Source organism: Centrocercus urophasianus, unplaced genomic scaffold, assembly GCF_019232065.1.
Source record: "Centrocercus urophasianus isolate 14NV4802_14NV808 unplaced genomic scaffold, USGS_Curo_1.0 seq_64, whole genome shotgun sequence".
In the NCBI taxonomy this organism is placed as follows: Eukaryota; Metazoa; Chordata; class Aves; order Galliformes; family Phasianidae; genus Centrocercus; species Centrocercus urophasianus.
This window is the reverse complement of record NW_024885244.1, coordinates 323,827-335,699: the sequence shown is the minus strand read 5'-3', so window position 1 is coordinate 335,699 and position 11,873 is coordinate 323,827. Positions and strand designations below refer to the sequence as shown.

At 54.6% G+C, this 11,873-nt stretch overlaps 1 protein-coding gene across 1 annotated transcript; it reads left to right on the top strand.

Moving 5' to 3' along the window:
- Window positions 1-542: 542 nt before the first annotated feature.
- MAP3K14 (mitogen-activated protein kinase kinase kinase 14) lies at window positions 543-11,837 on the top strand. Its single transcript, XM_042836824.1, has 15 exons — window positions 543-1,469; window positions 1,940-2,009; window positions 2,831-3,041; window positions 3,166-3,774; window positions 4,198-4,335; window positions 4,788-4,917; window positions 5,535-5,666; window positions 6,035-6,139; window positions 6,757-6,920; window positions 7,264-7,414; window positions 7,980-8,324; window positions 8,560-8,666; window positions 9,340-9,484; window positions 10,006-10,106; window positions 10,393-11,837. The coding sequence occupies exons 1-15, from the start codon at window positions 1,217-1,219 to the stop codon at window positions 10,555-10,557; spliced, it is 2,826 nt and encodes a 941-aa protein (XP_042692758.1). The 5' UTR covers window positions 543-1,216; the 3' UTR covers window positions 10,558-11,837.
- The last annotated feature ends 36 nt before the right edge of the window (window positions 11,838-11,873 follow it).

The window sequence follows — 11,873 nt, the reverse complement described above, 5'->3', positions numbered from 1 at the left end:
CTGCACTTTCTATTTTACGGCAGTGAGAATTGGCCTTGGTTAAGAGCTGAGAGCTGCAGCCTTCCTGAAGAACCCTTCCTGCTGCAGCTGAGGGCCCCCCGTGGACCGGCGCTGCGGTGCTCACGTTCACTTGCTGCCTCATTACCTGACTTCTCCTTTTCCTCTGGCAAATAATGAGCCCGCGCACACTTCTGCAGAAGGAAGGAAGAAAGCCGGGGGTACTGAAATCAAGAGTCGAGTCTCAGTGGTGTGGATGAGTGAGAGGAGGTTCTGAAAGCAGCAAAGCTGGGACCCGCAGCACCAGGTGCTGCTGAGTGCAAGGGGGCACACGGGGGGCACAGCTCCCAGCTCTCACATTGCAGCACCGTGGGGCCGAGTGCTGCTCAGCGGTCCTGAGCCGCTCATCTCAGAAGTTCTGCTGCAGTCATTATTGAGAAGTTCTGTGTTGGTTTCTTTTTGTCGCAGCCCCCGCCGGCGCTCTGAGCCACGCGTCCATCGCATCGAGTGGGTTTTTGGTTCTTGGGAAGCCTTCATGGTTGGATGGCAGCAGTTGGGCTGTGCTGGCAGCTCCAGTGCCCACACTGCCCATAGAGCCACGTGAGCCGTGCTCTGTTAGCTGCCCGGCGAGGCACGCGCCTCACTGACTGCTTTCCCGGTGATGTCCCCATGCTGCTCCTTTCCGTGTCACACAGTTGCAGTTCACATCTCCCTTCCCCGTTACCTTTTAACTGAGGGGCACTTAGCAGAATTGCACGCTCTCAGAGGTGGGCAGGGCTTCCACTGTGGCCCCTGAGGGTGAGGAGAGGGTAAGGAGGGACAGAGTTAATGCAAACCAGGCGACAAGGAGTGTAAAAATAGCTCTGAGCTCGTTGGTGTGCGCACTGCAGGCTCACTGTTAGTCATCAGCCTGCCGGCCTCTGCCGCTCCGAGAGATTGTTTTACAGCACTGAGATCTGCCATGATTTCTGTAGAGAAGGGGCAGGGATGGCTGTGATGGGTGGGGTGCTGCCCCACGTGGGAGCTGGTGGCTGTGGGTTTGCCTTCGCTTCCATGCTCAGCGCTGCGCAGGACCTCGGTTTGGATGAGATCAGCGTTAATGGACGGCGTGGGCAGGCTCCTGTTTCTGCTGAGCGTGGAGCTGCTTTGCTGGGAAGCATTATGATGAGTGTTGTGCTTTTATTTTCCCGTTCCTCATCAGGGACTGTGAAGCTGTGAAATGGCAGTGATGGGGATTGCGTGCCATGGAGCCCCCGCTCCGCCCGCCAAGCAGCAGCAGGAGCTCAGTGCCACCAAAGGGCTGCACGAGGCCGCGAGCGAGAAGCAAAGCAGCGTCTGCAAAGTCGAGGATTCGAAGAAAGCCATCTTCCATAGCCAGTGGAAAATCCTCAACGACGTCATCACCAAAGGAACAGCAAAAGAAGAAACAGAAGGAGGCTGCGCGTCCATCTCCATTATTGCCCAGGCAGAGTGTGAGTAGCAGGGAGCGCTGCTCCTCGTTGAGCAGAAGGGACGCGGGAGGCGGTGTGCGGTTTCACTCTCCTGGGGAGCCCAGCTGAGATCTATTTGTAATCCCACGTGGGCTGGAGCTGCTGACACATCCCGGGCTCTATTTAGGCAGCTCATGAAACCTCTTAATAATGTGACAGCATTATTGAATGGCACGGAGTAGCAGAATGGTGCGTGGCTGCTGCACCACGCTGCGATGGCTGGAAATGCATCTCGCAGTCTTGCTTCTGTTCCTGGCTGCCGGGGGGCATTCTAGAATAATAATAATGATAGAAATGCTGAGAGGTGGTTGGGTGGGGGGCAGCAGGGGGTCAGGCGGCGCTGTGGCTCTGCTGGGTCACCATGTGGGTTGGTATGTTGGGAGGGGGCTTCCTCAGTCCACTTCTTACCGTCATGCTGGACACGTGCCACAATACTGTTTTCTTTCATATAGGTGAGAACAGTCAGGAGTTCAGCCCCACTTTGTCAGAGAGATCCTTCATTGCCCACAGCAAGCGTTACAGGTGAGAGATCCCAGAACACAGAGTGCACTGCTGCGCCTTGCCCTGCCTGGTCACTGCGCTGTCAGCGCTGCCTGCTCTGCTGCTCCAGCTGGGAGCTTTGAAATCACTGAGCTGGCCCGAGGGACGGTCTGGGTCTTCTGTTAACAGAGCAGCACTGATGCTTTTGGAACCTCATTACAGCGTTCTCTTTGGAAGCTGTGTGAGGCACAGGGTGCTGTGAGGGCTGTTCACGAAAGCGGGAACTGCTGCTTTTCTGGGGAGGGTAAACAAAAGGGGATGAGAGAAGAACCTCTACTTAGTAACAGCATCAGCAACAGGGCTGTGAAGAGAAACAGCTCAAGGGAGGAAAGTGAGGGTTGCTGTGACTGCTTCTCTGAAATATTCTGGGCAGGACCCCCTTTTTTTCACCCCACGCCCCTGAGGGCACAGACTGGAGGGCTACAAAGCCCCCCTGAAGTAGGGAGGTGGGATGTAGGGTTGGGTTCTGTTTTGTGGCAGCTGTCGGGCGCTGCGTGCTTTGACATTGCCCTCTGCCTCTGGTGTTGTCCTGTAACAACTGAAGCAGAGGGAACCATTCCTCAATGCTTTGCCCCCCAAACACTCCTCATTTCTTCCTAATGGCACCACCTGCACTGCTGTGCCGTGACTCCGGAGTTGCAGTTGCTCACAGTGGAGGGAAAGGAGCTGTGCTGCCAGTTCCTCGTCCTGCACATCTCAGCAGGCAGAGCTGCTCGGTCTCATCCCCGCGTTTGTCGCTGTTAGCTGAGGCTGTGCTTTCCCCATCCCATCTAAGAGCCCTCGTGTGTGTTGGTTTCCAACAGCCGCTCAGACAGCCTCGACCAGATCCCAAACAATGTGGCCCATGCGACGGAGGGGAGGATGGCTCCCACCTGCTGGAGGGGGAGGCATCGTGGTAGAGCGAAGAAGAAGCGTCACAAGAAACGATCCAAGCTGAAAATACAAACAGTGGCTGCTGGCAGACGGGGCCCCAGAACTCCGGAACAGGAGAGCTGCACCCCGATTCCCGTCCAGGTGAGAATTCATGGGCACTCGTTGCGTTGCTGGGACCCCTGCAAAGCGCTCAGCACTCCTGCTTACGTCTGGGCAGCTGTCCTGAGGCTCCTGCTCAGCTGCTCTGTTCTCTTGTGTTTCCTAGGAGGATGAAACGCACCACAATGCTCTCTACAGAAACAGCTTTTGGTTATCAGAGCTGAACAAAAGCTTGCTTTATGATCCACCCCCGTTTGAGAAGCCCGAGAAAGTTCTGTCCACAGGCAAGCTCCATTCAGTGGGCAGCCAGCACAAAACTGACTTGCACAAGCTGATAAGCCCTGTCCAGTGCCTTAATCATGTCTGGAAACTGCACTACCAGAGGGACAACGTCCCTCATCCTGAAACTCTCCGTCCTTTTCCATACAACATCGTGCCCCCCGCCTTCCCACACCTGGACAATCCTATCCATCCCATGAAGCTTAATGCTCTGGAGACGTATTTCCACCGTGATCTCAATTACCCAGACAGTGAGCATCGCTTGTCTGGCCTAAAGTTGGGATACAGCTTCCCCAAGTGCGTCAGCCAGTCCATGAAAAGCAGCTTGGACAAGGTTTCTGTGGAAGAATACTTGGTGGACGCCTTGAAGGGCAGCGTGAGCCTCGGGGAGCCGCAGAACTTGGCCAGCCTCGCCAAGACGTGGAGGGGAGGCAGTCTGGACCCAAAGGAGCAGTTTCAAAAGGCAGATGAGAATGAAGGCGTGCTGCTCACTGAGGTGATTTCCTGTCCTGCACATTTGTGTCATGGGAGGCACAGTTTCTCTTGGGCTTCAAAAGAGAGAGAACCCATGTCCTTCTGTCACAAGGCTGCCTTTTCCAAGGGGACGTTGGTACGGTTGAACACTTTCAGGTAGAGGTGTGACTCTGTTTTTTGAAGGGTATGAAGTCCTGGCCTAGTTTGGAGATTCTCACTTGTCCACTCATTTGCCAAACATGTGTGCTTGTCTATGGGAAGTATTTCTGAGCACTGGTCCTCCCATTTTGTTTCACCTCAAGGCAGCAACAGAAGAAATTTTGTTCATGGATTTTTAAAGAGAAGTGATGTTATTGTGCTATTTATTGGAAATTGGTGAACTCCACCAACAGCAGCTAAAGTTTCTCTGCTTGCTTCATCTTGTTTTGTGGTTCTTCTCCCCCAGAAACTAAAGCCAGTGGATTATGAGTACCGAGAAGAGGTTCACTGGACCAAGTGCCACGGCTCCCTGGGCATCGGCTCTTTTGGAGAAGTGTACAAAGTAGAGGACAAGCAGACAGGATTTCAGTGTGCTGCCAAAAAGGTAATTACGTGCGAGGAGGGGGGTTGTGTGATGCAGGAGGCAGGGCTCTGGAAAGGGACGCATCCTCCTGCTGTGCAGGCTGCGGTGCGGCCACAGCGCGGTGACGACGAGAATCCAAAGTGCTTTGTTTGCACGTAACGCTGGCGTGGTTCCATCACCTCTGTGCAACTGCTCCTCAAATGGCTGCAGCAGAAAGCTGAAAAGAGTGTGTGTGTGTGGGGGGGGGGGCCTTGTATTGAATACAAAAGTGCGACTTGTGAAAATCCACCTGAAAATGTTCACTCGTTGCGTTGGCCGCAGTGTGACGGCTGCGCCGTGGAGGCAGGCAGGAGGTGAGGCTCAGCCAGGCTTCCTTTAACCATTCCATTTTTTGGCTGGATAGAAACAGACGTCGTTACAGCACACAGAAAAGCGTGACGGCTGTCACCAGATCCGTCCCTTCGCTCCTCCAGGTGCAGGTCGAACACTTCCGTGCAGAGGAGTTGACGACGTGCGCGGCGATAACGAGCCCGAAGGTTGTGCCGTTGTACGGCGCCGTGAAGGAGGGACCTTGGGTGACCATCTTCATGAAGCTGATGGAGGGTGAGAAAGGAAAGGCGCAGCACAGTGACACGGGCCTCTCCTCCCTGCCCCGCTCTGCATTATTAATTCTCGGGTGCTCCAGGCCTGTCCTTGTGAGCATGCTGGGAAGCTGCCTGCTGTCCCTGTGGGTGTGCGGCTGCTGTTGCTGTTTCTGGGCAGCGTTTCCAGCCCGGCCTCACTCCGTTCCAACTGCACGTTCTCACTGAAACACAGAGCTGCTCCTTTCTGGTTTTGGTGCTGTGTTTATTTGTGTGTGTTGCCTGATGGCCGAGAGCTCTGGATAGGCAAACCTGGGTGCTCCTCTGTCACCCAAGGCTCCTCCTGCAGCCAGGCTGCTGGCAAGTGCAGCCCAGGGACCTGCAGCATGAGTCTGATCACACAGTGGCTGCTTTCAGAGCAGAACAACACTGTGAAATGGATGCAAAGCGATGGCCTTTGTGGAAGGCACCGGTGTCCTTGTGCTGTAAGACCTCTGGGAACAAACAAAGGAATGGATCCGGTGGGGGAGATGAGGGCTGTCAGAGCCGGCAGTTCTTTCTCCTTTCCCTGTCACAGTGCTGATGATTCTGTTGAACTCTCCTCAGCTGAATGAACATAGACTCTGTGTTCCCTTCCAGGCGGATCGCTGGGGCAGCTAATTAAGCAGAGCGGCTGCCTGCCTGAGGACAGAGCCCTCAGTTACCTGGGGCAGGCACTGGAAGGTCTGGAGTACCTCCATGCTCAGAACATTCTCCATGGAGATGTGAAAGGTAGGAGGCTGCTGATGGGGTCGTGGCCTTCCTTCTTACCAGGAGCCCACAGCTGGGGATTACTGAGTGACAAAAGGACGTTGGATGAGATCTTCAGCTCTGCCTTGGGGATTGGAGCTTGGCTTGGTCCAAAGCAGTTGGGCGTATCGATAGGATTTGTCACCCCTTCCTTTCTGGTGTCCGGGTGTGGGATGGGCAGCTCTGAGACACGGCCAGGACGGCTCTGGTGATGTACAGTGAGGCTCTGTAGGAGTAACAGACCTTAATGCGGACTTGTTAATAAAGTAGCTCTGTGGGTTTTGGGCTGTGTTTCCCTCTGGGTGACCCCATGAAAGGGCACTGATGAATTCAGCACCTCTTGTTGGCAGCGGAAAACGTGCTTTTGTCTGATGATGGGAGCAGAGCTCTGCTGTGTGATTTTGGCCACTCTGCTCACCTCCATCCCGACGGCCTGGGGAAGTGCTTGGTCACAGGTAAGGCTTCTCTGCTGTTATTGTACAGAATTGCTCTACTGACTCTTTCAGAACCTTTACATATGGATAATTTTCAAGCTACCGTATTTTCCAGACATAACTTTCTCATAGGTTTATTAATTCTACTGTGACGTGTGCTACCGGCAGCTGAAATGACTGCAGGTTTGGAAGCTGGTCCTTCTCTTCCAGTCTGGAGGGGTGTTGTGTATTTCATGCTACATTCAGTGCTTCCTCCCTGTGAGAAAGCATGTCCAAACTTTAATATCTAACTGGGTGCTCCTGTAGCCTCATTAAATAGCTGGGGCAGAATCCCAACCTCCACCAAAGGCAGAATTCCTCCCTGATTTCTGGGCAGTGGAATGGTGAAAGAAGAGGACTTGTTTCCTAATGCTGTGTTCACCAACGGAGGGTTATGGTTCCCCTCCCATGTGCCCTGGGAAAGGCAAATTAATACGTTTCCTGATGGGTGAGGCCTGTGGGGCGTGGAGCTTTGGGTGCTGCTGTGGGGTGAAGCTGACTCCTCTCTCACTTAACTGAAGAGCCAGGGAGGCTGCCCCATCTTCCCAGCGGTGGGACAGCTGTTGGCACACGGTGAGCTCTCATTTCGATGCTGCTAGGGAACTACGTGCCGGGCACAGAGACACACATGGCTCCAGAGGTGGTCCTGGGGAAGCGCTGCGACTCCAAGGTGGACGTGTGGAGCAGCTGCTGCATGATGCTGCACATGCTGAACGGCTGCCACCCCTGGACGCAGTATTACAATCATCCCCTTTGTCTGAAGGTAAGCCACTCCGATCTCCAGCGAAAGGCACTTCAGCCTGGAGCAGCGCAGCCACACAACAGTGCTGCCAGGAGGTCTCTGAGATGACGGCAGCCGTGCTGCACAGCGGGCATTTCTCACTCCTGCACGCTGCTGTGTGTTACATGGACTGGGGCTGTTTCTTTCCTATGGTGCTCGTGGCTCGGGTGTGACCGACTGCTCAGCTGTAGGCAAATTAGGGCTCAGGTCGGTGGTGTAATGCTGTCGTTACAGTTGGGAGCACTTTCAGGATGGGAAGAACCTTTTTTGCAATCAAATGAAGCCTCTCTGGTTTAACCTCTTTCGCTTCCTGTTTGCTGTGCAGATCGCAAAGGAGCCGCCGCCTCTGAGGGAAATTCCACCTTCCTGCAACCCCCTCACTGCTGAGATCATTAAAATGGGTCTGGAGAAGGAGCCCGTGCAGAGGGCGTCTGCGTCAGAGCTGAGGACCAAGGCCAGCACTGCGCTGCAAGAAGGTAGCAGCCTGCCACCCCTCCAGCTCCTCCCTGCTGGCACAGTGGCACTCAGCGCCCTGTCACTGCTCCTCTGGGCAGTGGTGGTGCTTTTTGCACTGCGTTCTGCTTTCTGCTCAGTCTATCGCTTGGCTTCAGCACTGAGGTGCACTTTGGGTTGAGAGCTCTTCCCTGCATTGAAAGAGATTGATTTTACCCCAAGGGGACCCCAAGTACGCTGTGATTTCCTATGTGCTGTCACACTTTTCCTTGTCTGCATGAAGCAGACGATGCTGTGCTTCACACACGCTTGTGAAGGTGTTCAGTGTCTGCTGCCTGGAGCCTGCTGTGCAGCAAAGCTGGAGCAGAGCTGCAGCATCCTCGGCTGTAACTCGTGCTTGTGGCCCCCTCCCTTCCCTCTGAGACAACCCATAATTTCTACCAGTCCTGCTGCAGCACACTAAGAGTCTGTGGGCTTCGTCTGGTTTTGTCTTCTGAAAAATCTGGGCATTTCGCAGCAAGAGACAATTCAGTGACAGGAAGCCTTTGCCTCTCTAGGACAACATTTGTGTGTTCTCTGTTTTTGTAGTGGGAGGTGTGAGAAGCCCCTGGAAAGGTGAATACAGAGCGCCCAGGCGTTTGGCACTGCACAAAGAGAACAACCCCCAGACGTCCCTGCCCCCCACAGCGAGCCCCACTTCGGCCGCTCCTCACCTGGAACCGGCAGCCCGAGGCTGCAGTGCCAGCCCTGTGCCACCACCAGCCCTGGAGCGAGGGAGGCAGGGCGAGGGAACCTGCTGGAATGAGAGAAGGGATCTGTCCAGGACCTGGGATCCTCCTCCTCTCTCCTCCGCTCCCCTTCCCTTAAAGAGCTGCAGCCATACAGAGAGAGCAAGCACCATTTCTGAGCAAGAGCTCCAGCAGCTGGAAATAGGTACGGAGCGTGCAGCGGGTGCTCAGCTCAGCTGCCTGTCCTGGCTCAGTTCTCATGGCAGCAGCGATAGCTGCCGCGTGCAGAGGCGCTGTGTTGGGTGCTCCACAAACACTGGTGTCAGTGTTTGCTCTGCAGTGCTGAGGACGCTTTGGGGATTAATTGTAGTGTCTGGGATTGGAGCAGGAAGGAGTGAAAAGAATCACTGGAAATGTTTTCTTTTCCTGTCTGCTTGCAGAGCTGTTTCTGAACAGCCTTTCTCAGCCGTACTCACTGGAAGAGCAGGAACAAATGCTTTCGTGTCTGAGCATTGACAGCCCGTTTGTGTCAGACGCCAGTGAGAAGGTGAGCAGCCATGGGGGCCAGGCTCTGCTAACCTGCACCCAGCGGTGCTACAATCTACTTAACGCCAAGCTTTGTTAGTTTGGTTTGCTTTAACCCTGCTGCGTGCAGGGTAGGGAATACCAGTAGAAAAAACCACCTGAGTGAACCTTATTGAGCCAGGGATGGGTGTGATTTGACTGCATGCCCTTCGATCGTCATTTCCAAAGCCAAGCAGTGCACTGTGGGACACAGCTCTGTGCTTCTCTGTTTCCTTTGCACAACACCAACCCCCAGCAGCTGCCCTGGTGCTTACCAACACGCTGCTGTTGTCACTGACCTCCCCTGACTCAGACAACGCAGGCTCTTCTAAGCAGTGCAGCTGCTGCTTTTCCTGTGCGTTATCTCTTAATGAAATTAGATTTATCTGATGCTTTATTGTGCTGTGGGTGTGGTGAAAACCCCTTTTTTTTCCCATCCAACTCTTCAGCCGAAGAGTTTGACTATTGCAAACAGCTGTTTACACCCGCACAGCGCTGCTGTCGGTCCTTCCTGGCTGGTGGCTGAGTGCTGAATAACTCAAGGCCCACCCCGACGGATTTCTGCCTTGTTTCCCCTGGGGCTGTTCCCTGCTTGCTGTCCCACAGGAGCTCCATTTCACTGAGAGTCTCTGATGGCCCCATGCTTCCTCCTGCAGAACTCCATGAAGGCCTCCCTCAGCCTGCGGGACACCATGAGCTCCGGCATCCATTCCTGGAACAGCCAGACAGACGGACAGAGCTTCAGCTGGAACAACGTGCTGAGCCGCGGCCGCCACACGGACACCCCCAGCTGCTTCAATGGTGAGCCCCCCTTCCTGAAGTCAGCAAGCAGGCACATACATACAGCTTCCTCGCTGCCCAGCGTTGTCCTGGGCCCTCCTCAGCCCTCAGCTGCTGTGTTACCAGGGTCAGGGCTGCCACGGGGCCACATCTGCTCCCTGCAGGTGGGTGGGGGGCACTCGAGTCTGTGTAGCCAACTGAAGGCCACAGATGCTCCCAGACCCACCGAGGCTGATTCAGCTTTACACCTCATGCATCTGCTGCGTGCAGGAGTAGGTGCTGCACAACCATTCATTTCTACAGAGCAATCCACACTGTGCAAATCAGCACGTCTTCAGCTGCTTTCTCGCTAGGCCCAGCTCTGCTCTGTGAGTCACCTTTGTCTCCAGCAATCCTTTGTGCCAGGACCTACCTGAACAAAATCCCTGATGACAGAAGGAAGCACCTTCGATGGCTGTGCCTCGTTAGTCAGTGCTTCTGCGTGGGACTGTGAAGCTGCTGTGCCCACAGCAGGAGCTGAGGACTTTTCTTGCGTCTTTCAGGAGTGAAAATCCAGATCCAGTTGCTAAGTGGAGAAAATTTACACATCAGGGATTTCCACAGGACAAAGGTGGGAGACATTGCCACTGGGATAAGCAGCCAGGTGAGGCACAGGGCCAGGGCTATTGCAGTCTTTTGTTCAAGCCATTTCTTCTATCCTGCAGCTTCCTAATGCCTTAAAACAGTGAACCAGGGACCTAATGATGCACTTAGTAAAGTAATTTCAGTGCTTGTTGATAGGAAAAGGTATTTTCTGAATGTCAACCACTGCGTGCATCGCAGTCGAGCTCCATCTTTAACAGCACCTCCCTGCTTCAGCGTTCCTGGGGCTGTGATGCTTTGCTAAGGGATGTGACGTGCTGCTCAGCTCTGTTTGCTCTGCTCCACAGATACCCGTCCCTGCCTTCAGCCTGGTGACAAAGGAAGGCCGCCCCATTCACTACGACATGGAAGTCCCCGACTCGGGGATTGAGCTGCAGTGCACCCTGGCCCCGGACTGCAGCGTCAGCTGGGCGTGGAGAGTCAAACACGGTCAGCTGGAGAACAGGCCGTGAGGCCGCTCCTTTTGGGAGGTTTTTACCTTATGAAATGTGGAATTGCAAAAGCTTCCGAGCACCCCTGCCATGGAGCACCGCGCGCTGGAGGCTGGTGCTGAAGTAGGATAGCAGCTCAGCACGGTGCTCTCACCTCGCTGCTGTTCCAGCCCTGTTCAGGACGTGTCCTGAAGCGTAGATGTTCCCCAGAACAGTGGGCAGTGCTTGTTTTGGGTGTGCTAGATTGAGCTTGAGAATGGGAGATGGAGATTCCTGCTCTTCAGAGGAATGCGAGTGTCCTTTTCAGGAGAACGTGGAGACTGGATGGGAGCTCCTATTGCTCAGCCGAGGGAAGCCGGTGTTCCTGGGCTGGAAGGAGGCTGAGCGTCTGCAGAGCGGCTGTCAGCGCCCAGGGGAGCAGGCTGGTGTCCTCCGGGCTGGAGGAAGGCCAGAACGTGGCTGCAGGCTGTGGTGGCAGCACCTCTGCCCGAGCCTTTCGCACGGGGAAGACACAGCAGTAACTGCCTGGGTTCTGGGTTTCACCTTCCACATAGACGTTTCCTTTCTGAATCACAAAAGAGCTTTGTTTCCAGAAAGAGATTTGCTTGCAGCTCTCATCTTCATATCTCCTCCTGCCATAGGAGCTGGGGCCGGAGGAGCAGAGCCCCACTGCCCCCACAGCTCTCCTGCAGGCCATGGGGCAGAGGATGTCAGCTCAGACAAACTGCATTCTGCCACCAGATTCCATCTCCTCTCTCAGTGCCACATTCCGTCGTGGATTCAGCCCCTCCTCACCTGCTCAGCGCGGCATGGACTGGGCCAGCAGATGGGCGCTTTGTGCCTTAATTTCTGGTGAACTTTTTTACTGATCTGCGCATTTCTTTTTATGTAGTATATTGAAACTGCGTGTGCTGAATTTGAGTGGGCAGGTGCTGCTCTCCCTTTGGTAACAGGTGGGCCCAATCCAGGCTGTCTGGGAGACACAGCGAGGTGGGGCCATTGAAGGGAAATTCACTTAAAACAGCCCAAAAAAGTTCAGCTCTGGACCTTTGCTTTGAGGAGCAGTGCCCCGTAGCTGCTCTCCTTGGCTCCCACCACACGTGGCAGTGTTGTCCTTAACCAGAACCGTACAGCTGTGATGCAGTAGGGAAGTGGAACTCTTGAAGAAAACTTAAACCCGTCCCCTCCGTGGGTACGATTTCTTTTAGCACTTTTCTGTTCTGAAGCACTTACTAAATCCGCTGTCTGAAATGGCCTCCCAGCTGGAGGAAGCGTCCCACTAAAACATGATGCATTTCTGAGCGCAGACTGCAGGGCTTTACACTTCACCTTCAGCA

What these genes read in the sequence shown, in the direction of transcription:
- MAP3K14 (XM_042836824.1), top strand. Translation starts at nt 1,217, where the DNA reads ATGGCAGTGATGGGGATTGCGTGCCATGGAGCCCCCGCTCCGCCCGCC. An exon ending in ATCATCCCCTTTGTCTGAAG is followed by an intron (nt 6,921 to 7,263) that starts GTAAGCCACTCC and finishes TTTGCTGTGCAG; the next exon opens with ATCGCAAAGGAGCCGCCGCC. An exon ending in GCTCCAGCAGCTGGAAATAG is followed by an intron (nt 8,325 to 8,559) that starts GTACGGAGCGTG and finishes GTCTGCTTGCAG; the next exon opens with AGCTGTTTCTGAACAGCCTT.